Source organism: Agelaius phoeniceus, chromosome 2 (assembly GCF_051311805.1).
Source record: "Agelaius phoeniceus isolate bAgePho1 chromosome 2, bAgePho1.hap1, whole genome shotgun sequence".
NCBI lineage: Eukaryota > Metazoa > Chordata > Aves > Passeriformes > Icteridae > Agelaius > Agelaius phoeniceus.
Window position 1 is genome coordinate 9659691 of NC_135266.1, and position 27112 is coordinate 9686802.

Genomic DNA, 27112 nt, shown 5'->3' on the forward strand with positions numbered 1-27112 from the left:
GGAAAAAAATACTTTGAAGTTTCTGAATTAAAATTTTCAGAATTTCCGTTATATTATTTTTCTATTCTTTTACTACATCAGGATGAAAACAGGGTCAAGAAGTCAAGTACCATCAATAGATACAAACTGTACAAGCTTTCTTTTCTTTACTGTTGTAACCTATTGCCTCTAAAGAATCAGCATTGTAAGTTTTTTGGTCATTAGTCTATATAGAAAAGGAACGTATCTAAAACTTAAATTAAATTTTGAGACCCAATATATTCAACCAGGAAAAGCAATACATTGTAGGAAAATGAACTGCTGTTTTTCTAACTCTTTTTTCTACTCTTCTCCAACTCCTTGCTGCCATGTATCAGAAAATAAACTTCTATTTTTTTCCTTTAGATTGATACCAAATGACAGCTTGTAAAGATCTGTTCCTTGTCATCTTTACACACAGGGTTTTTTCCTCTGCCTTTTCTTCACTTCACACCTATGACAAACAGCTGTTGGGAAATGCATTTGTCCCTACATTTGTTCAGTGTTTGGCTGCAAATCATTTGTGCCTTGAGCTGCTTTAGACACTAAACCATATGGAGAGAAAAAAAGGCTTAGATTTGAAGGCTGACAGCTTGTTGTTTTGACAGATTTAAAATGTATTATCTCGATTAAGTTACTTGCATGAAAATTTTCCTTCCCAGTTATCTCACCACAAGTTATTGTCAGAGGAGGTTACAGTTACTGACCTAAAATGTCTCCTTTCTATTCCAGAAAGGTGTTATAGTTTTATCTCTGGCTATATTTTAACTAAGTTTTAGAAGAGAATCAGAAATGATCCATTTTCTTCCTTCCTGAATCAAAAGAAAACTTGTCTCTTACTGGGAACTCAAACAGTTTGTGAAAGCAAAAAATAAGTAAAAGCTAAATTTTAGACATTTGTTTTGTATTTTGCGTGAAAATAAAGTAGTCATCTTGCCTTCTGAATTTTGGCTGATAGTGTATCATTTGGTTTCCATGGGAAATCAAATGGTTTCCATTTCTGGATTCACAGAGAGGTACAGGATCTGCAGCAGCCGCCCCTCCAGAAACACTGCAGCTCCCAATTACCATTGAGTCATCCAAAGGCTGTCTTCTGTATGATTCACAATCATCCTGACACTGTCAAGTAATTTGAGTCCTTGATCCCTTCCAGCATATCTTAATATTAATTTCCACTTTTAGGCTTAATTTTATTTGGTTTTTTAATCTAGTTCATTTCCTACATGTTCGCTTCTAAACATTTTGCTTTTTTTTCATGAGGCCCTCAAGTATATCCCTTTATATTAATCTCTGAATTTCAGAGGTCAGCAGCTCATATATTTATTGGATATTTGATTACTGTTTGCTCTAAATTACAGGTGCAGGGGTGATTTTAACCTTGTTCACACAACAGGAATCAATGCACAGTCCCCAGTCATGAACATGCTAATTGTACTTATGGCTGGAAACTCATACTGCATTTCAACTGCCCCTCAGGGGACCAGGAGAATTGTAATAATTATCATATTAGGCACAGAAATTTAAGGGATAAAATATTGTGTTACTTGAATGAAGTCTTAATGAAATTCAAATATGATCTGTAGCCATACCCGATTCTTGACAAGTGAGCAGCCATGTGTCACATTCATTGGTCCAGCATCTCCCAGGTCTTTGTAGCAGGGTTAAAATATTTCTGGATATTTCTAAACTGATGTGTCCTAACATGGTGTAATGATTGAATAGCAGGAATGTACATAACCAGAATGTGAGATTGCACTGACAATAAAAGATTATATTGTGTAGACATGTGAATTTTCAGAGTTTGAAAAAATAGATTCTGTCAGAAATCATTACTTGTTAAAAAAAGAACAAGTCAATGTGAGTTACTAGTTTGTCCATAAAAATCAAAAATATCACTGAAGTAGAAAGGCACTTGACAGCTCAACAGATTTTCTTGCTAGAGAATATTGCTGATGGGTTTTTTTTTTCTGTACTTCCTCTAGGGACAAATTATTGTTCTGTGATGGTCTTGATAAAATCTGGAGCAGGTTTTGCATGTCAATAAGAGCAGTCAGAACACAAGATGTATTCTATGAATTGTCATCCTAGAGGTATGATTGCTGGCCTCTGTATGAGGCCACTGCAGTCAAGTCAGCACTCTTTCCTAAAAATAAGATAAAATCCAACAGCAGTGACATCCAGGCTATTTTTTGACTACATTTTCTCCTGACGAATGAAGTAATCAAAATGACACCCTAATAAATAGGAAAAAAAAATGAAGGGTCTTCTGTTCTCAGGCATTTTCTATTCCTACATAAAGTTTTATGAATTGAGTCCTGCAACCTTGTTTTCAGAGCCCATGATTTTTATCTTTTCATTTTCACTTCCATAGACCACAAGAAATATCTTGAACTTGTAACTGGCATTAGGAAGAGAAGAATGCTTGGTTTAAGTACCAAGTTGTCTATGCCTGTTGTTAGTGTCTTAGGCTATTTCTAGAATGTGGTGAAGTCCACGTTCTCTGAAGACATCAGCTCCTAGCTAAGCCCCAAATGCTTCAGTTACATTGCAGCAATATCCTGGCTGACCTTTGAATATTTTACCTGTAAGGACAAGGACAAAGAACTCTAGCTGAAAAACTGTGAATAGGGGAAAAGTTTCATTTAAGGGGCCAGCTTTTAGAATAGTTTTAAGACTGAAGCTGCAGCTCTAAAACTGATGCTCTGCCTAGGGATTTTTAATGAAATCAAAGAATTTTCTTTTGTATTTTATTTGCTCTTCTTTGTAAGTAGGAGCTTGATATATATTCTAATTTAAGGCAGATTTATTTTCAGATGGAATAATAAATGTAAATAATTCAGTATTTTGGAATCTGGAGATTACCTGCTGACAAGTGTCATGGTTTAACATTGAGGCTGGCATTGCCACATGTTTGATTTTAGCATGTTGCACACACAGTAGAGTGGGTCAAAAGGATACAAAAGTGGAGCAATAAAAATATTTGTCTAATTTGGTAGGCTAGGAAGAAGTTGCTGTTAGTCCACTTACAACAATAGTGCTGTTCATAGCTATGAAATACATGTAGCATATTGTGGGCTCTGTCATTCACTGAACTACTGTTTTATGACACAAGTCAAATTAATGGGCAAACATTATTTTTAAAGAGGGATTCCTCTTACCATCTTTATATATTTTCTTGAGTGTGAAAAGACCAAAAAAAAAAGGCAGAAATCAATTCTACCTTACTACAGAAACCTGTAAAACCTCAAATGACGAAGAGTGTACTTACCATAATTGTGAAAATGAATAACACTATCTCTCTCTCTCTCTTTATATATATATATATATATATATATATGACTATATGACTCACAGTCACACTGTTTGCAGTTACTGTCTGCTGTATGAAGTGTGCTATGTCTTCTGAACACTTGTAGCAAGCAGTACAATTTTTGGTTGCCTGTAAGTAGAAGGATGTAACGGCAACTGGTGTCATTAGTGATTTCACAACACTTTGCAGATTTTGATTAAAGTCTGCCATAGCTTCACAATTTGGCTGTGCTTTCAGAGATCAGATTAAGAGACACATATATCCGTGAAGTTTAAAGTGAAAGTAAAAACACATCTGTCAAAAGTAATCAGATATTTGACATACGTCAGAATTTCAATTACATCTGATCTGAAGCAATTACAGTTTCCTTTCAGGCATGAACTCAAGACACTTTTGTGTATGTTTCAATCTAGAAAAAGACTAAGAAATAGGGAAGTTGTCATAGTCCTAATTTACTTGCTAGTACTTTATCTTAGGGTAACATGAACTTTTTTTAAGAGAGAAAGGACAAGGTTTGGTGGTGTTTTTAGTGGCTAGGCACTAAATTGAAAGTCACACTTGTTTAAGAAGCATATGCCATTTCTTGTGTGGCTTTTACATTTTCAAAATATTCATGTGGTGATTGTCTACTTTGAGATTGTAGGCAGGTTGTGCTTGTAGAGTATTTTTTTTGTACACAGAACACAACCAACACACTGTAGCAGAGGGGCAAGAGAGGTTGAGTAGATTTTCTGTTACTGAAGTAGAGAATGTAAGATCCTATTGTTAAAAAACATGGCCATCTTATCTCTCCACTTAGCTCAGCACTCTCCATCCACACTGAGTTTATGGTCTTTCTTCTATATAACTACTTATCAATTAATCTCTCCTGAGAATGTCAGTTATATTCACATGTGTGCAGAACTAAAATGAATATTTAGCTTAGGAAAGGAAAATTGACCTAAAATAACTGAGTTTTTACTTTTCTGTTGTTTATTCTGTCACAAATAGAATCGCTGAGAGAAGAGGTGTAGTATTGCATCTTTTACTGTGCTGATTTGGAAAAGGTTTTGCATCTTTTTCAACTTTGAAGTTTGTCTCTTGCTTTCAGTGACTGGATCTAAGACATTATTATGTTGCAGACATTTAGATTTTGGATGCCAGAATGATCCACAGAGTTTTATCAATGCAAAAATGTCATCAGGAAAAAGAGGATGATAAACAATTTTTAAATAGATGACCTGGTTAAAGGAGGATGGGCTAGATCTACCAACTCTCAGATTATTGGAGGAAAAAAATAGATTTGGAAGGAGAAAGCAAGAGAAACTGTCAGTACACTATGAAGTTTTAAAATAAGTGTTGGACCACAGGATAAATAGAAAACTTACTACTTTCATTCTTGATTATTCTCCACTCCTGACTCTTATCTCTTTGGCATTGCCTCTGCCAAAAAACTTTAATATAATAGTCTGGCCTTCTCCACACATTCTGCTCTCTGTCAGCCGTGGCTTCATTTTGCAAGTTACTGTCTATGCCTGTTACCTTTTTGCTGGTTCCTCCTGTGCTCTGTTTGTTCATTTTTCCATCCCTATTGCTGAACTATTCCCTGGCTTTGCAATGATTTTCCTTCTCTGACATTTGCCTTCTGTTGCTCTGTACTGCTCAGTTCAGCCTTGCTTCCTTACTGCTCTCATGTCCTTCATTTGGATGTGGCTTTGCTGATGTGCTGCCTGACTGGATTTCTGTCAAATGAACCCCAAGCCCATCACCCCAGGGCCCCTGAAGGAAAATTGCAAAGATACCCAATGGTGTCAAGACAAAGGCATAAGTTAACAGCAGAGATGTAAAATATAAAGAAATGTGGCACCTATATGAATGTTGGTCCATTTTCTGTTTGATTTTTAGACAGTTCTGTAATAACTACCTGAAGTCAAAGCTGCAGGTATCAGAGTTCAGAGATAAGAGGGGTGATCTATGATAAATCAGTTTAGGTTTTTTACATTATTTGTGTATTACTGCAGAAGATTATTACATCAAAATTTATAATCAGATGTGACTGGGAAGTGATGGAGACTTTGTTGTGAAATGTATTAAGTGACAATTTTATATTGGGGTTTAAAAAACATTTAAATTTAGTCTCATAATAAGAGAATGTGACTTTCATGATCTCTGTTACATGTATTTTTTTAAGTTTTCTCAGAGTTAAAGATCTTAAGTATGATTTTACTTGTTTTGGTTGTCAGCAGCAAAATAAATTACTCTACTTTGCAACATTTTTTTCCTCAGTGTATTTAACCATTGTAAGCATAGTTGTTACTGCACTTCAACAATAAATAAATATAATAGGTCAAAATACAATATCTGTCAAAAGAATTGTTTTGATTTTTACTGAAACTGCAATATAAGCTATTAGTTAGGGAAGGGTAATTTTATAAATGGAAGGAAAACTTTATACTTGGCCTTTCAGACATGCTTCATTTAAAAACAAAATAAATTGCATTAAATGAAACAACATATTTCATTACTGAGCCCTGTTCTCAATCCATTTATTTTAATCTAAATAGCAAGTGTTTAACTTGAATCTATTATTTTGTACCAGAAAGAAATTATTCTAAATGAAAAATCTTAATTAAATAATCCAGAAAGTCTCTGCCAGTAGTATGCAAAATTGTATTAATACAAGATCCATAAAATGGTGAACAAATCTTATAAACATGCTCTAATACATTTTATTGTGTGCTTATGGTAGCGATGTTGTGAAGCCTTTATTTGTGCCATGTCTTTCTTAAAGCAACTTATAAAGTTTTAACCAGTCATTTGTGAAATTGTTTATTAGCATCTGAGCTGCATATTCATGACTTAACTTTTACAACTAAGTAATTCATCAGCTCGGAGGGATTTTATTATTCTGTATAAGTACCAGAAGGGAGTGTGCAAAAAGGATGGAAAAAGGAATTTTTCAGTGGTGCCCAATGACAGGCAACAAGAAATTCTCATCTGAGCAAAGGGAATGGTTTTTTTTACTGTGAGGAAGATTGAGCACTGGAACAGGTTGCCCAGAAAAATTATGGAGTCTCCATCCTTGGAGATGTCCAAAGCCTTTTTTGGATGTGGTCTAGGTAGGTGGCTCAGCCTGCAGAGAGATATTGGACCATTTGTCTGTCAGAGGTCCATTCCAGCTTCAGGTATTCTGGGATTTTGTGAAACTGCCAGAGGAAAGGGAAAACACAACTCTACCTCTTGGTGTAAGTATCCGTAATTCATGAAGCAGAGAGTCCCCAAGAAATGCAATCATTGTGGACCATCTGTGAATGGAACCTCTCTAGCACCCCACTTACCTAAATAAACTTTACTGAAGGAAGGAAAATGATGATGTAAATATTAAAACATGGGATGAGGTGAATTTAATTTTTGGCATTTTGCATGGCTATTTTATCAGTTCTTTTACTTACCTATTTGTATGGGACTTGAAGTATATTGAAGTGCATTGTTTTCTATTTTATTTGTCCCAGAGAAGATGCAATTAGAAGTATCCTGTTTCTTTGCCTTTAATTGCATCCCAAATCTAATTGTTATGTCAGGGTGATCTCTTGTTCTTCCCTTTGTGCTTTCCCTTTGTAGGGTGCACTGTTTTTCTTATCACCTGCAATTCACTGAGAAAAGTATCTGTGTCTGGTTTTGCAAACAAGGATGCATTTTATGTGAATTCTTAAAAAGAGAAGCAAGACAAAGCCTGTTGGTCTATCATGACCTCAGAATTCCAGAAGCACAGAAGTGTTTAGGTGGTAAAGAACCTCTTGAGATCATTTTGTCCATCCAGACCCTCTGTGGTTCAAGCAGGGTCATCTCCATCAGGTGGTCCAGGACCATATCCTGTCAAATTTTGAATATCTCCACAGATGGAGGCCATTGGCTGTTGTATGATGACTGCCAATTCAGAAAATTACATTTATATTTACTCATTGGGACTGAATAAATATAATACTGATGTAGCAAAACTAACAGGCTGCTACTCTCACAGTTTTTTAATTAGAATCCATAATAAGGGATTGTGATTGTGTTTTAATGAAAGGGAATAAAAAATTCAAGCAGCCTCATTGGAAGCACTAAAAAAAAGATGATGCAAACAAAAATGGACCCACCCGTAATAAGAGTCAAAGTAGAAATGTTGTCTGTTCTTTATTAGACTCTTGGGATTTAGCAATGAAACTCTTCTGGGAGAGGTGCTATAAAAGATCTTAGTTTTCATATGTCAACCAGGATTTTATCTCTTCCAGCAGATGAAAAGAAATTAATACCTAAGTCTGATTTTTTCAATACATTTTGGATACTGGTGTGCTGGCAATAGCTCACTCTGTACTATCTGATATCAATTCTTTTCTGGATGAGCTCCTTGAGAAGAAATTAGCAATAATTCCCCAGCAGCAGCTGCTGTGTATGAATATTTTGGAGGTTGCCCTTTCCAGATTCTGAGGATAATAGGAGAAAACAGACCTAATTATAGTGAGCTGACATTTACATGGCCAGTGCTAATTTTAGCACGGCTGTCAGTGGGTTTAATCAAAATGCTGCTATAGTAATTTTAATGGAGAAACTGTCAAGAAAACAAACAAACAAACATTAGTACCTTCTCCTAAATGATTTTCCATGAGACTTCAACAAGATATTCTGAGCTCTGTCTCATCTCTCTTTTTCACTTAAAGGAGACTGAACTGAGTGCTCTTCTTCTGGGTAAAATCAATGGGAGGCACTCAGATGCTCCAGAATTAAGGGCAGTGAATCAGGGAGATGCACTTCAACATCTAGAAAATCTACCTGCAAAGCACCTTACTAATATGAAAAATACATGGCTTTAGGTTAAAGTTCAATGGGAGGATGACATAATGCAGAATATTTTGTTACTTGCCATCACCGTTTTATTACAATGACACTGCCTGGTATGCTTGCTCTTAACATTTTTCCTAATCTACTGTAGAGGCAAAAAATGCATTTTTACCCATCTGTATTCCTTCCAAATAACATCCCAGCTATTGGCATCCACTGCTGCTTGAATTTTAGCTCTCACAGTGCTGAGCTTTCTAGGGCTGACACAAAAGTTACACAGAACTCAACCACAGGGCAGTGTCCCAAAGAATTGTAGCCAGGAATTTGAAATATACTCATTTTGATTTATTATCTAATCCAGTTCTGTGTTCTAGGCTCAGTGCCTGAGGAATCTTTTACAGAATCAGTGTTCTCCAGCAGCCTCTGGGGAGGCTAGAGGCAAGGCTTAACAAAAGGTTCCCTAAAAATGAAATGAGGGAGGATGCAGAGCTCCACACACTTCTTTGTAAGGCAGTTGACTCAAATTACAGCCCTTGGTTTGAGTCAGATGCCTTCAGTCTTTAATGGGCCAGTGAGCTTACTCTGCTAAATTTAACTGTTTCCTAATGGGCTGTAGGACAGTGAAAGAAGAGTGAGGTATTATCAAAATCGGGCCCAAAGCTTTTTATCAAATGTGATGTACCTGTGTTCAGCAAAGGGACTTGCTGTGGATTTCTTACACAGAATTTGTGGATATTCATTGCAGTAAAATAATTACATGAAGGCAAAGGATCAGCCATTGGTATCAGTGTTTGGTATCCCTGGCAGAGTACTTGAGGTCCCCAGGCAAGTGGGATCAGGTAACCCTGATTTTTGTTAAAGTTGTACACAGAGCTATTTTTTGTGTGCTAGCCTGCATTCTCTAAATGGGAAAGAAGAAATAAAAGCAAATTATATTTGCCATTATGCCTATTTTATCTATCTTATTAACTAGCCAAAATCATAATGAAATAAATCTGAATTAGCAGTTAATGATCAGTTGGTTAGTTGACAGCTGCAGGCAAGCCTGGTGATGTAAAAATTACTTTTATTATGAGCATCTTCTATTGAGAAGATTTTTTTATTAAAAATGTGAATACAATCTGTTTCAACAGAATATTATAAAATTTGTCTTTTCATGATCTTTAATAACCAATTTTCTGCCAGAATGACCCAGAATGCTATCATATGGATTCTGCATTAAAATCTATTTTAAAAAAACCAAGAGGCTCTGCCCTGTAACAGGCATCATTAAGCTACAATTCAAAATATGTAATGTAATCTATATAATTGGTTATAAGTTTACAGTCTGTTCTATTTGCCATCTGTTAAAAGCTTTGCAAATGAACCTTAAGGATGCACTGTAATGGTGTTACAAAGTGTTTCCATTATTTTGGTATCCATGTATGTGTGAATTCAAGGCAATGTAATTGCAAATATATCCTGAAGTACAATCTTGTGTTTTAAAGATATTACATGCCTTTACTAAAGGCATATACATGTCTTAACTAGACCAGAGTAAGCCCAAAGTGGGCAAATCCCAGCAGAGGCCTGACTCTTCTCTCACTGGGAAGGAATAGTGTGTCAGTGCTGTGGTGGGTGTGTGATCCAGAGGAGTGGATCCCAGTTCAGATGTCTTCAGGAGTATTGTAACTATGCCTAATATCAGCTTATTTATTTCAGATATTGGATTAAAATTGAGTAGCTAATTTCAAAAGATTTTCACTTTGACCATGTAGTTGCCAACAACACATGTATATGTCGTATATCTTTTAAATTTGGGTATGGGCTTGATAGATAATGCCTCAAAGATCCAAAGAAAAATCTTAAATTTTTTTCAAAATTGGAAAAAAAAAGTTTGTTTTTTTAAATTTAGATATTAACATTTTAGTGGATTTTTAATTAGGATATTTTCAAGCTCTTTCATGATACAAAACTTTTCAAGTAATTATTTCAAAGGCAAATTTCTCTTGCCATGATGAACTCCTACAAATACACAAGAATTAAGCAATCACAGATGCAAAGCAGCTGGTTAATTTTCATAATTGGTATATGATAAACCTCTTACACACAGAAATTCAGATATGTTTAGGTAAGAACTTCCTATGGCTTTTCCCATTCATAATAAAGTGAGGCAGTGGTCTATATTTTATGTCCTGAGGTCTTTTTAACTGGGAGAGGTAGAAAACCTGCAGAGTTGTATGTATGGTTTTAAATATTGAAAACTTTCCTAATTTAAAATTGATTTTCCCATCTTAATTTGGTTAGTTTATTTTAATTTAAGAGTGTTTCTAGCAAAAAGCTTATCACCAATAGACTTTATCATTAAATGTGGGTAGGGAGTTCATGCAGATGAGGAGTCCAGACTCGTGTTCTGTGTTTTGGAGAGCTGTTTTTCAAACCCTTCTCTCCTTCCCTTATGTGACTTGAATTTTTTTTGTCTTTCTGGCCATTCCTGTCTGACATCATTTTACTTAGTCTCCCAACACTTCCACCTTCATTCCCAAACTTCTGTGCATCCACCTTTTTTTCCATTTCATCCTTCCCAAGACTGCATTACAATTTCCCTACCACCCGCTCTTCTACAGCTCTCAGCCCTGAGGTCTTCACCCTCGAGGAATTTTGGCTGGAGGAAGGTGACCATTTGGAGCACCAGGTGGAGTTTCCCTGCTGGCATTTTTTGAGCATGAAGCCTCCTGTGGTGATCAAAGAAGCAATCCCCAGGAGGGTGCTGCATGTCCCTCATTCTTAGGGAGTGGTACCCACAGACCTGCATCAGCTTCTATTCATTGTAGAAAGTGTGAAATATTATCACAAAAACTGATTCAAAGCCTAAAGTAGAAGCAGCTACTCATAACTAAGAGGATTTTCTGCAGATAGAATTAAAGCTGAAACCCTAACCCTGAGGTGTCATTTCCTGCAAATTCCAGGAATACTTTTCAAACAAAGAGCTTTGTAGTTAAAAGACTGATTTACTTGTTCTACTCTGTGTAATCTTTCGATTATTTCTGAAATAGCTGAAGTAGATGTTCTGAAACTTGGCAGACTGACTGACAAGTCACTGGAAAAAGGCCCTTAAAGATTGAAAATATCAGGCTCCCTTCATTACAGACAACATAAGTTTAGTTTGTTGTTTTGGTTTTTTTTAAACAGCAAAATCAATCAGATAAAAAATCATATGGAAAAAGCATGGTTTGTATAATAATAATACTGAAGGTTCTTTTAAATGTATCATAGTTGTCTTGAATGTGAGCATTTGTTTTGGGATTGATCTTTTTAATGCAGTGTTACTCACAGATGTAACTCAGCTGAAAAAAAACATGACAGGGCCTACAAAATCATGGGATGGACATGCATATGTTACACATGATCTCTGAATATTACATGGGGGACATTCACTTAATTGTGGTTTTGTTTTGGGTTTTTTTTTTGTGGCAAAGGGAGGGTAAAATGGAAATTTTTATAGGGACAGCCATACGATATGATAAAAGGTTAAACAGTGATTAAAAAAGAAAAAGGGAAAGATATGAGTAAAATGATAGAAAATATTTTGAAAACTTCCAAAATACCACATCAATTTGTTTCATCTTGCAGGAATCCGATTAGCTCCAAAAGAAAAACTGGAAATCCCTGTGTTATTCATGCCAGCTGAAATGAAAATTTATAAAGCAGTGGTGGTAGTTCATGTAATGAGGGAAAACGGTGAGAACTGGCCTTATGAGGTTACTGGTGAATCAGATACAGACTTAAACAGGTAATTTATTCTAATAGGAAAGGAAAAAGTGGTTGAGATGCTCAATCCTATCACCATTTATCCCATTGACTATTCATGTGTAGCTCCCAAGGGCAGTCCAGTGTCTGATTTTGAGGGCAGTGGGTATCCATCAAAAGCTTTTAATGTACCCTGCAAAGTATGCAGATTCAGGGTAAGATATATGTCTGTTTTAATACCTATCTATTCTTGCTTTAAATAAAGAAAATTTAAAGTACTGGCTGCTGGTGCAGGTTATGGATGTTGAGCAAATGAAAGCTCTGTTTTTTTCAATATATTTGATATAATAATGATTTACATCCTGATATTTTTATGTAATTCATAAACTGCAGAAATCTTATCTCAGTGTAAACATAACCTGACAAAATGCAGATCAGGCCAAATGTTTGCAGGTCTATAATGTTTGAATACACTAAGTGAATTTAAGTTGTGGCTGATATAATTTATAGCTAATCTATTTAGCTGGATTTTATTTCATATTTTTCTTAGATATGGTTAGCATTACAGCATACAATAGAATAGAGTCTAAACTTTCCAACAACTCTTAATTCTAGATTACTTTGGAAACAGAATTTTCAGCAGTCTAATTGTTAATCGTATTTTTCTAGAAATGTTATTGTAGCAGAGAATGGGGAAACTCAGGGAATACTCTGGATCTATCCTGTTAATGGAACACCTGAAGCACCAAAGCAGAAATCAGGTAGGTAATGCTTCAAAAAAGCTTGAACAATATATTTAATAATATTTAAGAAAATCAATTAATCAGTTATATTCTCACCTGCTTGATCACAAGAATTTGCAGTAGTACTTAGCTATATCTTAAAAAAGATAAAATCACATATTAAAAATAATTTTTTTTTCCCACTTCTAAAGCAAATCTAGATCATTACTTTGTTCTTATTGTGGATAAAAGGAATTGGGGGCAGTTTTAAATCTTTAGGGCTGTGCCCTTCAGTATCCCAATTAATCCTGAGTTTGAGAACTGAAGGTAAGCTGAGCAAAGGACTGACTCAAGGGTAGACTTTTTGCATACCCAGAACACCCTTCTGGAGAGTCTACAGGGTGCAAAATATTGGAGGAGGTGTTTGCTGCTTCTCTCAGCCTTGAATTTAATCTCTTCATCAAAACCAGAATATAAAACTGCTTACCAGCAGTAAGTTTTCCCCTTGATCTTTAGAAGTAAACTTACGTTAAAAGATTAAGACATTCTTGGAGATTTCTTGCTTATTTTGGGGATAGTAAATGCTTTTATATTTGACCATCTGTATTTTTAAGGTGTGATACAATTCCAGAGCTACGAAACAGGAAGTTGTGAACAGCTTTTTAAATCTATAACCCTGAAACTACAGCTCAATGTGTAAATGTGGGACCAATTCTATACCAGCTTGTCCTTTCAGCTTACTTTTTGTGGATTGAATAAGTGAATATATTACCTTTCTACATTAAATGTATTGAGATACAGGGACAATTGCTGAAAAAACATAGATATTTGTACTGTCATTAATTTATATTGCTTAAGGACTCTTGTAGACAAATGCCAATGATGTGGTATTAATTAGAGCTTTCATCTCATTAATTTGTACTTTAATACCTTAAGGAATGAAACAGAATATTATCATGTAATCAACTGTTGCCCAAAATGATGGCTTTAATGAGTCTCATTAGCATTAGAACCATGTATATTAATGTGGGTGTTTGTTGTGTTATTTAAAGCTGTTGTGTAATTCAGTGGCACTCCTCAAGATAAATCTCCCTTTTATTGGGCTGTTGCTTTCATTGAAATCACAGAATCATTAGGGTTGAAAAAGACCTCTAAGGTTATTGGGTCCAACCATTAGCTCCGTGTAACCACTAAACCATGTCCCTAAGTACCACATCTCTGTGGTTTCTGAATATTTTTAGGTGTGATGATTCCCCCAGTTCTGTGGGCACCTTGTTCCATCACCTGGCCACTCTTTCTATGAAGAAATTTTTCCCAATATCCAATCTAAACCTCCCTTGGCACAACTTGAGGCCATTTCCTCTTGTCCTGTCACTTGTTACTTGGGAGAAGAGATTAACTCCCACTTGGCCACACCCTCCTTCCAGGTGGGTCTAGAGATGGAGGTGGTCTCTCTGGAACCTTCTTTTCTCCAGGCTAGACACCCCCAGCTCCCCCAGTCACTCTTCTTAATCTCGAGACCCTTCCCCAGCTCCACTGTCCTTCTCTGGGCTCCCTCCTGCCCCTCAATGTCCCTCCTGAACTGAGGGGCCAGAACTGGGCACAGCACTCGAGGTGTGGCCTCACCAGTGCCGAGTACAGGGGGACAATCCCTGTCCTGGTCCTGCTGGGCAGGTTCCTGATCCTGATCCAGGCCAGGTTCCTGTTCCTGATCCAGGCCAGCTGCCATTGGCCTTCTTGGCTGCCCGGGCACACCTGAGCTCATGTTCAGGCTATTTTTCATCAACATCCCCAAGTCCTTCTCCACTGGGCAGCTTTCCAGCCATTCTTGCCCAAGCCTGGGGCATTGCCCGAGGTGGTTGTTCCCCAAGTGCAGGACCCAATACTTTCTGTATAAGTTATGAATTAAAATGTTTAGCATTCATGAATTGCCTAGGTGACCTAACTTCTGTATATGATCAGAAGCTCACATACTATCAACCCTTAAGTAATTTCAAATTCCTAAATGTTTTTTTAAAACATCAGAACTAAATTGTAGCATATCTATAACTGTTATCCACTCGTTTCTGTTCAATAAATGTTTGTAATACATAAAAATGCATTGCATTAATTTTGAATTCATATAGTTCTTTGGCCAAGTTCTTTGGCCAAGTTCTTTGGTATGTTATGTTGGGCTAATATTTTTTCTCAAGGAAAATCTAGGTCTTTCAAGAATGTCCCAGAAAACAGAAATAGGTGTTTTTAAGTGTGTTTATGGAATTTTCCATTCCTACCATGATTCTGAAACCTATGGTTTTCAGTTATAATTGGGCGTTTAGAAAACTTGCATTGTAAGATATAAATCCAAAGCAGATAATAAGAAATCTACTTAAAAAAAAAAAAAGAAAAAGATAATGATCAAGATATTGTCATCTCTCTAAATACAGACATTTATTAGAATTGCCTGGAGGCTACAAGTTTCTGTGTCAAAAACCCAAGCAGCTTTGCTGGTATATTAAGGAGTTCATCTTTGGGTCATCCTTATTTGCATCTTAATATACTTAAACTTGTAGAAGTCACTTGGTTTTCTATCTCATGAGACCAATTAAAATGATCAGTGGTCACAACCCATGTAGTACATGTTAAGTACATGATACCTGGGCTATCTTATAGAAGTGATTACAAATGGGGGGTCATTCAGAATATTCTTTTAATTCTTGTAGAGTGTAGAGTCAAAGAAGCATACAGCAATTTTAATTGGAGAGGACCACTGGGGGTCCTCTAATCCAAGCACCTGCTCAAGGGCAGCTTGCTCAGGGACTTGTCCAGTCAAATCTTAGATATCTCTGAATTTTATTCATAAATATTATTTAGCCATTGTGGAAAAAGAAAATGTAAAATCAATTTTGGTAGTAAGAGGAATTGTAGAATAGAACATGACACAATGTGCACACAGTAATCTGAAACATTTGGTAAACTAGTGGAATACAGAGAATGTAATCTATTTTTAAATATAGATTTAAAACAATATTTATAGAAGGCCATACATTTAAACAAAAAGATCCGTGTTTAACCTATTTCAGTAACTCTCCTTCATGGAAATTCTAAGAGATCTCTAGAAATTACTTACATGTTGTTAAACAGGGCAAGACCAAGGGAGAAAGGAAATTACCTGAACTTGTGTAATTATCTGTTTTGCGGAGTAAATAAAGTGCCAGAACTGAAAATTGAAGCTAAATAAAAATGATATAAAAAAAGAGGTCTCCTTCTTCTTTTTTTAAACACTGCATATTGATTCACCACAATATGGTTCCAAATTATTGATCATTAATTCCTTATCTTAACTTCAGAGTTAATTTTTGAAGAAACATTGGGTCTAACTCTGATGAAAATTACTTACAGATCTTGAAACTAAAAAGTATGTGATCAACTGTTCTTTTTCATGTTGGTTCCCAGAACTCTTAAGAAGTTCTAGGACTTTAGGAAAACATTTTTTTCAGTGTTTTTATGTAATTTTCTTCTTTTTCTGTGCTATTAAATAAGAAAAAGCAAAAAACAACCCCCAAAAAACCAAAAAAACCCCCAAAAACCAAAACTATTGAAATAAGCTTTATAAAAACTAGTGTAAAAGCTAAAACCTAACAACTTTGTAATGAAAAAGACATACTTTGGAAGCAGTAAACTAAAATCACTTACTGAACTAAAAGAAGTTCTATGATGCTTCAAACTGAAACTTTCCAGTTTGAAAAGTTGGAAAGCATGCGAGAATGCTTTTTATTCTGGCATATTTCTATTTAAGGTCAAGTTTTAACAACATTATTCTTAAACTAAGAAAGCAAAGAGTAACTTAATATTCTTTCATTTAATTATAAAATCTTTTTTTTTTTTTGGTTTTGTTTCAGTCTTCCTTTCTTACTGGCATATTTCACACTATGCCATAATTCCTATTAGCAGTTCCACTAAAATGAAGATACATTTAATGATTAAAGATAAGAGAGAAATTTGCAAGTGCTGTTGGGAACTAACTGAACAGATTTTTGTTTGCTTAGCAATATTTTCTACTACTTCACCACAACAGAACAATAGAAGGTGGAGGCTGGGAAAGGCTTTTAGCCATCTTGCTCCTTACTGGAATTCTGTCTTTCTCTTAGCCTATTTAGCTTCTATGTTTCATTTCTTTGTTAAAATCAAGATGCCAGCGCTTTGCAAATAAGATGCTTTTGCTTTTCTGCAGTTGTGATTCGCTGTCAGGCCAGGCAGAGGCTGGAGCAGAGGGTAGAGCTGCTGCTGATTGGAGTCATGCCTGATGCGGGGAACTCCGCCACAGAAGAGTTGTCCAGCACCCCAGAAGTCACTGATGGTGAGGATAGTTTTGATGTCATACTGTTTTAGGAAAATTTCAAATCTGTACTTCACTAGATGTGCAGCTCTGCCATGACAATGAGTGAGGTTTAGGCAAATTGTCCCAGTTCATATTTCTATCATTTTTGCAAGTATAGAGTATTTAACTTTTTGTCTGCAGCTATAGGCACTTATAAACCTGAACCTTCCCTCTTTTTAAATTTGTCCTGGATGTGAGGCTTGCATACACACAATCTCTCCTTTAAAAGAGAGCCTGCACAAAGTCTTCAGTTAGAAAAAAATACATCTGTGTAAACATTGCCAGGAGACATTTATCTGCAGGTTTATAAGATGCATTCCCATCAGCAGGTCAATATGGGTATCAGAATGGATTGAAGAAGGAGGACTTTTTGAAAGAAGTGATAAAGCTTTGTAAAAGGATAGCTTCCACTTACTGTTAATCTGCTGAGAACACAGTGAAAATCAATTTATTCAGATACAGCAGCTGCTCAAAATATACCTCTCCTTGAAACAGAATGGTACAACAAATAAGTAGTAAGGAAAGAATACTTGTTACTGCTGTATCACCAGTACTTCTGTTATCAGTCATAGTCACTACAAAAAAATTGAAAATTGTGCACCCTGGAAACTTAACATTCCATTTTGGGTTCAAAGTCATCATCCTTTATAAGGAAAATGTTATTTAAAAATTATGACACATAACATGAAACAGACTAATGTGTGTTTAACTTAGCTGTAGATGAGGGAAAAGATTCACCTGCACTCTGACTTTGTTCTAAGTGGTAAAAGATGAGTTGACAGATGTTGCTATAATTGCAGTCTATCAGGTAATCAGGTATCAGTTGGAAGGGCAGGCAAACTTGGCTTTTCTGTCCCTTTTCTGCCATTTACAGTCTGTTCCAACAGAGGCTGTGCAGGATTACCATGTTACAGAACATGTCCTGCCAAATAACAGAAAAAGTGAATAGCTGTAAAAGGTAAATCAAGATGCCTCCCTAGGAGGCCAATTTTCATGCAAACATGCACATTGATCAGTGTAATCTCATATCAGCAATTACTGTCTTTAAATAGATTTTATTTCTGAAAGCTTTTAAAATAGGAGATCTGAAGTTGAACTGTTTAAGAGAGCTTGCAGAGCATATGCTTACTGATTGGCTGATATTCATAATTACTTTTTAAAATTTTATATTTACTCATTGTAGTGTCAAAGATAACTTATTTCCTGGGCATATCATCATCTTACACATCCATATTACACAGTGATAGTGATAAATCCAGTAAAGCAAAAAGATGTGAAGTTGTCAGTGTCCATTCTTTCACCTTTGGAGAACTGTGAATGCTATTATGAAAATTTATTCAGCCTTTTGAGGGCAGCTGTCCATCAAGATAAAAAGGCACTTTTTTAAAATTTATTTTTATAATAGAGTAACAGATTTAGCTCATTATTGGCTGGTCACATATGAGTGGGCTGCCTTAAACACACCTGGGTTATTTCCCTCCAAAATGGTGGCATGTGAATTGACAAGAAAAACATGCAGTGAGCAAGCTGAGCCAGCATTTTGAAAGTCTTGCAGATTCATGATGTCTACTTCTTGTTTTATTCATACATATAATTTATTACTGGCTTCTGCACATGGTGTACAAGACATTGATTTGGGGCATTCCATCTTTTTAAGTAAGAAGTCTGGTAATGAAATGCTTTGCACCCTAGGTAGTAAAATCATTTTTAACACTATGCTTTTCATCCTTTTCAATGACATTTTAATGCCATTATTGATAGATGAATTTGAGGCCTGTTGGGAAGCAAATTAAATGGTACTATCTGAGCTTTTCTGCAGTCTACCAGTAATAACATAAATAAAAGCCTAAACCTTTAAGATTACAGTCTGGCACACTGTTCTTCATTTTTTTCTCTTCTGAAAGAGTGATTCATCAGAGTGCCTGTGTGAAGAGTGGTAAGCAGTTTTTACACCCAAGGATAAATGATGATAATTATTGGCAGATCAGATTTAAACAGCTAATACTGTGCTTCAGTATTTAAATTATTTGGACAAGTATAAATTCTTTTAAAGTGAAGAATCTTCAAACACGTCTTCTACATAAAAAAATCAATTTCATCCAATACGGAGGAGTGCACTTGACACAGAAATCTACTACAATTTCTTATGAAAGAGGGTACAATCTAAAAGTTGTCTAGCTCCAATGACATTATTTCTTGTTCAGAAGTCAGCAAAATTCCAGGGATCAAATGATGAAAGTTAATATTTTAGATGTAGCAAGTAACAAGGAGAGTATGGCCCTTTTAAAAAATAATTTTCAGTTGCATTACATGCATATTTTCCCCCTAAATGTATTTTTCATCTGTTTTCTTACATATGGCTATAAAGATCTCTTTTTCACTAAAGGAAATTTAAGAGCTGAGATTCATCCAAACAAGTGAAGTTTGCTATTTTTTAGGTTAAGTATTCAGTGGGGAATACAAACACATTTAATTTTCCACAGTCTTCTGAAAAAAAAAAAAAATCAAACAGTCACGAATCAGTTATGGATGTTTGACTGACATTAAACATCCACAACATTGTGTGTTTGTAGTGGTCTTTTGTAACCTTTCCCTTTCAATTGCTTCAGTTTATCTCATAAGCCAGCCATGAGGGCTGAGTGTTTCTCATTAACTTCTCTCATCTTTATTAATTCATTGCTCTCCTCACAGCCCAGCAGCTGGTCTTAGCTCCTTGCTCTGAATTCTGATTTCTGGGAAGGTTTCATGACAGTTGCCTTGAGGGGAATAGTGCTGCCCAGGTTCTGTAGGGTAGCACAGGTACAAGGTTGGTTTATGTTATGACCAAGTTTTAGAGCCATTCTGAACTCAGACTAAACAAATGGAGAGTTCAAGTGCACCTGAGAGTGAAATAACATTTTCCAGATATGCTAATCCATAATGTATGTTGGCATCATTATACAAATTGTATCTCTACTCTTTGTTTTGCTGTTAATAAAAACTTTATAGCAATTACCTAATATTCCTGAAACTCATCAGAATATTCAAAAGGCTCTATTTTCTTTCATTTCATTAAAGCAGCTCTTTGAAACCAGCAAAGAATAAAAACATATCCAAACACACATTAAAAAGCTATTTTCCATCCCCAGCAGGATTTTGTGTTAGCCAGTGGTATGGATTACACTAAATTCCCATTTAATGTGATGGATCTGGATCAGGAGGCTCACCTTTAAGATATAAGGTCAATAAAATTGGGCATGACCAAAGAAATCTTTGGAGACAAATAGACTTGATCACTCATCCAGAGATGTTAATATGATTGCTGGTAAAGTGTAGCAGATTAATATTGGAAGCAATATGAAGAGGATAATAATGATGAAGATGGCCGTATATCCTACTTAAGCCATTTTTGTATTGTCAGAATTACTGTGGCATTATTTTTGAAATTATCCTTGAGGATGAGAAAATTACAGCTATATAAATTCGATTTTCTTCCTATGCAATAAAAGAAAGGATAACAAAGTGTTTGTTTTGGATTAAGAGTTGATGAAAGCAGTGATCAATGGCAAAATGAAGTTGTTGACAAGGGGGTGAACCAAGAATTGAGACACTTTGTTATGGATTATTGCTTTTTTGTTAAGAGGTGACAACTCCTGATGGAAGAGAACTAGTAGAAGTCAAAGTATAAGGCATCAAAGGAGAACTGAAAGTCTTAAATGGATTATTTAGTCATCTACATAATTTTGGTTCACATCTGCCTGTTTGTTTCTTTATTTATGAGTGAAGCATGGGAGAGATTTGATGCATTGTTTATTTCCATTATTGAGCTGAAATCATGCCAGGCATTTTAATGAAGAAGGTCAAATAGTTCTTGTTGATATACAAGGATATCACTGGGTCCATTAAAAAAGAGAAAAAATACAGCACAATTTTCATCTCATAAGCAAACCCTCCCACTGCCATTTCTTAATATAATTAGAACAGTAACAGAAAATTATGGCAAAAAAAGAACTTGTGAATTGTGATCAGGCAGTTGGGAACTGCTTTTATTTCTGTTTACAGTCTTCACTCAATTCTCTTTCCTTGTCATTTTATAAAATGTTAAAATCTGTAAGCCTTCGGAATGAGAATCATCATTACGTTAATTAAAATTACTTTCTGATACTTATACAAAATCATGCTCACTTTAAATATTCAACACTTAAAGGGAACAAGATCTATTATAAACTAATCTGAAGTTAGTTTTTCAGCTTCATAAAATTGCAAAAACAATAAATAATACAATACCAGAAATAATGAAATTCTTCTAGGTGTTACTCTTCAGTATGATATAGAACCAGGAAACATGAGAAGTCCAAAAGAACTGATTGACTAACTCAAATAATGTCTGAAAAAAGAAAACACAAATAGATATCCCTTAAAATTATTTGAGCTAGTGGATAAGAAAAACCTAGGCAATATAATTAGCTGGAGGAGTGTATTAATGACTTTAATTGCTCTATGTTTGTGATTGCTGTTTCTCCCCTTTCCTGCACACAGAATTTCCTATAATCTCTTTGGCTGGGTGACAAGAAAGTATTACTTCCAATAGAAACAGAACCACTACACCCTTGCTTTGTAAAGATATTTTGAGGAAGTTTCTGTAAATCAGAACCATGGCCAACACAGCTCTATAGGACCTTAACTATTCTTCTGGAACATCATAACACCTAACAATGATCTGTCTGCATTAATTTCCACTTTTTTCTGAATTATTTGCTTATTATTTATGAGACACCAGCAAAGCATTGCTGGTCAAACCCCTTAAGATGCAAACTTCAGTTTTTCTGGGACAGTGGCCCTATGTCTCTCAGCTCTGTTTGAATGCTTTTTGTCATAGAAAAACAGATGATTTATGCACCTAAATTTGCCTCAGAAAATTTATCAGACAGTCACTGTAGTAAAAAACTACATGCATGCAACAATCCTATCCCAAATGCTCTTCCATTTCCAGGTTATTAAATCCTATTGTCATTTCTGTGATAAAATTCTTTATCCTCGTCTTCTGTCTCTGAAGTTACATTGTTCAAGTTTTGTTGTTCTTACAGAAAATGAAGTTATTATCTCTAGATCTCTCCCACACTACACATTTCCAAGAGACTGTGATACAAAAATTCCCCAACAAACTTCCCCTGTTGTTTTGTAGAATGTATAAACCTTTATGTTTTATAAATTACTGCATCAGGCCTATTGTTTTGACAGTTTAAGAACAAGCTGATCTGAAGCTTTGGAGATACAGGAAGATATTAAAACTATAAGACAAGTAAACAGAAGTTACACAGAATCACCACAGAACTTTGAATGAAGTGATAACCTTGAACCATCACTCTTTCTTCAAGCCAGCTGAGGAAGACAAGAGTGAAACCTCAGAAATTTACGACACAAAAATTTTATTAATTCTGAAACCTGATTTGTATCCAAAAAATAACACAAGTAGTTACCTCCCATGAGATGAAATGCCCTATAGTAGAGAATTTACACTACCCTGTGTGATAGATGTTCTCTCTTATGTATAACTGAAGGCAATCTGTTGGGTAAGGAAAAGGAAGCAAATGAATGTGACCCCGGTGATCAGGTCCTGTGTTCCACTCTCTGTGGCTCAGCTTTGTATATTAAAAAAGCCAGAAGATAAAAAATGCATGCTTTTGTAATAGACCATAGTATAATATAAAATTGTCAAGAGCTATTGAAAAAATGGTGAGTTTTCAATTTGCCAGTCCAAATAGAATGGTCAGGTTAAAAGTCAGCTTGAGTTGTTACTGGTTTCTGTGGGCAACATTGAAAGTGAGGCAAATGACTTTGGATGCCATGGAAAAAATAATGTCTGTGTGAATTAGGACTAAATCATGCGATATATTCCTGAAGAAGCTGCTTTGATGTTTCTGTGCCAAGGTACAGATGTGATCTTTATCTGCCAGAGTTTCTGGCTAAATGAAGACATGGCTAAATAAAAGAGGGAACTTGTTGAAAAAGGATTATAATGGTTATGAAGAAATAAATTTTAATTGTTTCCTTTATAGCATGAATTTACAGGGTAGCATACAAATCTGAGTAGAATTCCAGATCAAAGGCAAATAATGTGAGATCCTTTGGGCTGAAGAGAATCCTTTTGATTTTTCTGAGGTTTTTGTTTCAACTCTATTATGCAAGTAATATGAGAATAAAGAAAGCGTTGAAAGGGATGTATGGAGGCAGAGCAAAAAGATAATTAGTGAAAAAGGGATTCAGGGAGAGAGAATATATGGAAACAAGCTGCAAGGAACAGTACTAGATGCATACTGTGTGTTTCATATACATAAAATTGATTCACAAGCTTCTGTTTCATTCACTAAACTGTGCAGCGTTTTGAAGAAACACATTCTCAAAACAACAAAAGGGGACAATGCTTTTTGCCTTTTGCTGCTTCTTTACAGTAGAAACTTGGTTTAGTAGTAGATACCTCTTTCAAAGAAATGTTTAGTAAGAGAAAAATTAGGAAACAGAAGAGTTGAATGTAAGAGAAAATTTAAGAAAGAAGCATTCCAAATAGTTGCTAAGGAAATAGGCAATGGGATGCAGGGTAAAAGATGTGGGCAAGAGTGGAATTTTGTAGAGCCTTGAAGATATGGATGAAAGTTTTTGGCTGGATATGGAAAGAGAAAAACTTGCAGAGAAGAGATACAAATATATAAATGCAGAATTATATTGAGAATTTCCTTGAATTCCTATGAGGATCAATAATTTTATTAACAACAGAAGGAGATCAGCTTTTTTATCCATTAATTTCTATGAGTTTAATTTGGTGTCTGGAATTTAGAAAAGTTATGTTATATTTGCTTATATTTATAGTGCTCCACATACAACTCTTTTGTACCTGTATGAAGAAATCTGGTGAAAGGCAAATTAAGATACAGCCAGGTCTTTAGGGGGTTTTCTGCAATTTTTTTATTCTGCTGCTATTGTCCCATAGTTGTGACACTTTACAGTGAGAAACAGATACATAATTTTCAGATGAGATCTCATGTCTTACTACCCACATGATGTCTACTTAAGTGTTAGGATGTTTTTGACCACTAAACTTTTCTACTTTTTTTTCCCTTTATTACTCTTAAAATTCACTTTTCGCTGTTTATTTGAATATATACTTGAAAACAGTATTATAATTATTTAATCTGCTGTACAATAATGTGTTCTGTCTGCCTCTACTTTTGCTGGAAAGGCAGAACTGCATATTTAATGTTCATTCCCCACTGCCTGCTGAATTCCTGCAGTGTCTGTGTGAAAACTCTTGGAAGACAATGGAGAAGCAAGAAAAGGACAAGTGTCAGATGAGACCTGAAAGGGACTATGTAGGAAGATATTTCAAAATATTTAGAAGGTGAAGATTAGATGCCAGATACCTGGTAGAAATGAGTACTTAACATCTGGTTTTGTAGTTTCTGTATTAGCAGTTTGGGGACTATTAGATCAAGGGGGGAAGAAATATTTGTTAGGTGTCAGGGCCACAATGGACCCAGCCTTAGAAAATTATCAGAACCAGTGGAAAAAATCAGTATGAGTGCAGTGTGTTCCATTCAGCACCAAGTGAAAATAATTAATCTGGTTTATGCAAAGCATGAAACTGCAAATTTATGAATGCCTTGGCTTTAATTACATGTTTATATTTGGTGATTGTGCTTCCCTCCTTTATGAAATGACTACAAATAAGAGCAGCTAAGTGAATTCACTTGCATCTCTGTTTTACTGCATCCATCCAAGGAAAAGCCTCTGCAATGAGGACAAGCACTTCTGCAGTCTGAGCATGTTTCCATCACAGTTTTAATTTCCATCTGTCTCCCTGGAAATGGGAGACAGTGTGAAAGTAAAGGGGGTCCCTTAGGGAGGTGCCCCCCATTGCCACGTTCATGTCACCCAGTGTGCCACAGGTTAAGGGCTGTTTGTGGAGAGCTCACACAGCCACATCTCCCCTGGGTGTCCACAGGGCACTGCAGCCTCCTGGGCCAGTGGCCATGAGATTTTTATCATCAGGAAATGCAGGGGATAATGAGCTGGTCCTCAGTGAAATCAAACACTTTTCAGAAACAGGAGGGAGGTACAAACACTTCTCTCCTGATACTGTGAAACTCCATGGTCAGAAATATCCAGTGGGCCTTTCACTGCCTTCTGTAGGCAACAGGCCCTTCTACAAATGTCTTTGTTATTAATTCTTTTGAACCTTTAATACAGGTTCTTCTCCACTAAAATATTATTTAAATGTCTAAGATTGCTATTTTGTGAATTTGCTGGAATAGTTCTTTAAATTTTAGATGCATTAATTTTAGATGTATTTATCTATTAATTAGATTTACAGTAAATCTAGCAGTCACAAAAATTCATATTTCCCCAATTTGTATGCCCAGAGTGTGAAATCCTTGGAGTTTTCATGTCAGTCTTATGAGTCATAAAATATTTTTTTTAAGTGATCTATATCCTTTCATCTTCTTCAAGGCTATTTAAACAAAACCCAACACTTTTATTCCAGTGTCCTTACTAGCATTTGTAAATAAATGGCAGCCAAGTCATAGTACTGTATAGCTGTAAAGCCTGGTTGGTTTTTAAACATAGGTGCTTCAGTAGCTCTGTATACACAAGTGTTGCTTAAATGCATTCTATCTTTTTAGATATCTTTATTTACACAAATGAAAATGCTTGACAGCTAAGATTAATTGCCTTTCAAAAGAAGAAATGTTTAATGATTAAAAAAATTGTTTTGGAATAATTACCTCAGCATATATTTTCTCTTAACTAAGGCAAAATATTATTCAGAAAATAGGAAGAAGCAATAATTTTTATAATCAGAATTTCTGTTCCCTAGGTTGAACTAGCTGTATATAAATAGTGTGCTTATATCTTCCCAGTGTTTAGATTGATAAATATCTCTATATTGAGTCAATGTGGCTAAAGCTCTCCCTGCTGTTCTCTATTTACAGAACACGAGTGGATTAATTGGTGTATACTTTTACATTTGCATGTGTATTTTACATCTTGCATTAGATAAAAGAAGAATTTTACCTGTACTGAAAATAGTGATTCAGAAAACTGAACTGAAATGAAGAGAAAACTGAATGAAAGCCTACATATAGCCTGGCCTAAAGGGTCAAGGCCTGTTTGAACAGAATGCTATATTGTATTTGACTTTTCTTTAAAGAAAGTGTTAATGCTATCTCCATGTTTTATATCTTATGCCATTTTAATTGAAACTAGGAATTCTAAGAGTCAAGAGAACTTTGAATATTGGACAAATTGGACAGTTTCCTAGCTGATTCATAACTTTTTTCCTCTAGGTTCTGCCAGTTTGTTTAGGCAGCGTGTTACAGGATTGCTAGAATCAAATATTAACATTCCACAGAGAATTCCCACAGCATGATAATATAGGAGTCTTCAGGGCAGCTGTGGTGAAAAATATAACTGTTTTACATTTTATAGTAGTGCTAAACTAGATCAGCAGTCTAAATCAAAATGTGCTGAAGGGACCAATATAGCAAAGTTCCAAATATTGGCATTCATAAATGCATCATTTTATCCTTAAGTGTTGGAAGTAAAAAATATTTTAACTAATTACTTAATATAAGCATAGAACAGGTTGACAGGTTGCAAAACAGCCTGGAACAGAAAAAGATATATTTAATTGCTTCTGACTGAAAAGTAATACATACGTATATATATATGTATGTCAAACCAAACCCAAATGTTTGGATATTAAAATCCAGCATGCAGTTCCCAACATTGTCTTCCTAGCACCTGAACTATAAAATAAGCTTTTCCTGAGTAGCATTGTGTGATATAACTGTTGAATGAAGCATCTGCTCAACAGCTGCAATTTTTTTTCACTGTGAAATGCTCCAGATTGTCTCATTCTTTCTCTCCCATTGATTGTCAGCATCTGAATCTTCATGTTCTAGCATTTGTCAGGGGCGACTCCTAAAAGCCTTGGGCTGTGTTGGAATCTGAATGAATGACATAAACATTACATTTTTCAAATGGAAAAACAGCAAGGATGAAAAAATGTAGGATGGTCCTTAGTTTTATAGACTGTAGGAGAAAATTTTCATGTTGATTTTCATTTTGAAAAATTACATTTATTGTAATGAAGTCCCTGCATATATGGATCAATACATGGAAATCTTGTATTTT

The 27112-nt window shown here is 35.4% G+C and overlaps 1 protein-coding gene across 1 annotated transcript in view; it reads left to right on the forward strand.

The window, feature by feature from the left end:
- Positions 1–27112, forward strand: part of CFAP47 (cilia and flagella associated protein 47) — a 264229-nt gene that overhangs the window by 212715 nt on the left and 24402 nt on the right. Inside the window, exons 58-60 of the mRNA XM_054628349.2 lie at positions 11744–11903; positions 12530–12621; positions 16796–16921. Of these exons, the coding sequence (XP_054484324.2) occupies positions 11744–11903; positions 12530–12621; positions 16796–16921 (378 nt within the window). The remainder of the gene's footprint in view (positions 1–11743; positions 11904–12529; positions 12622–16795; positions 16922–27112) is intronic.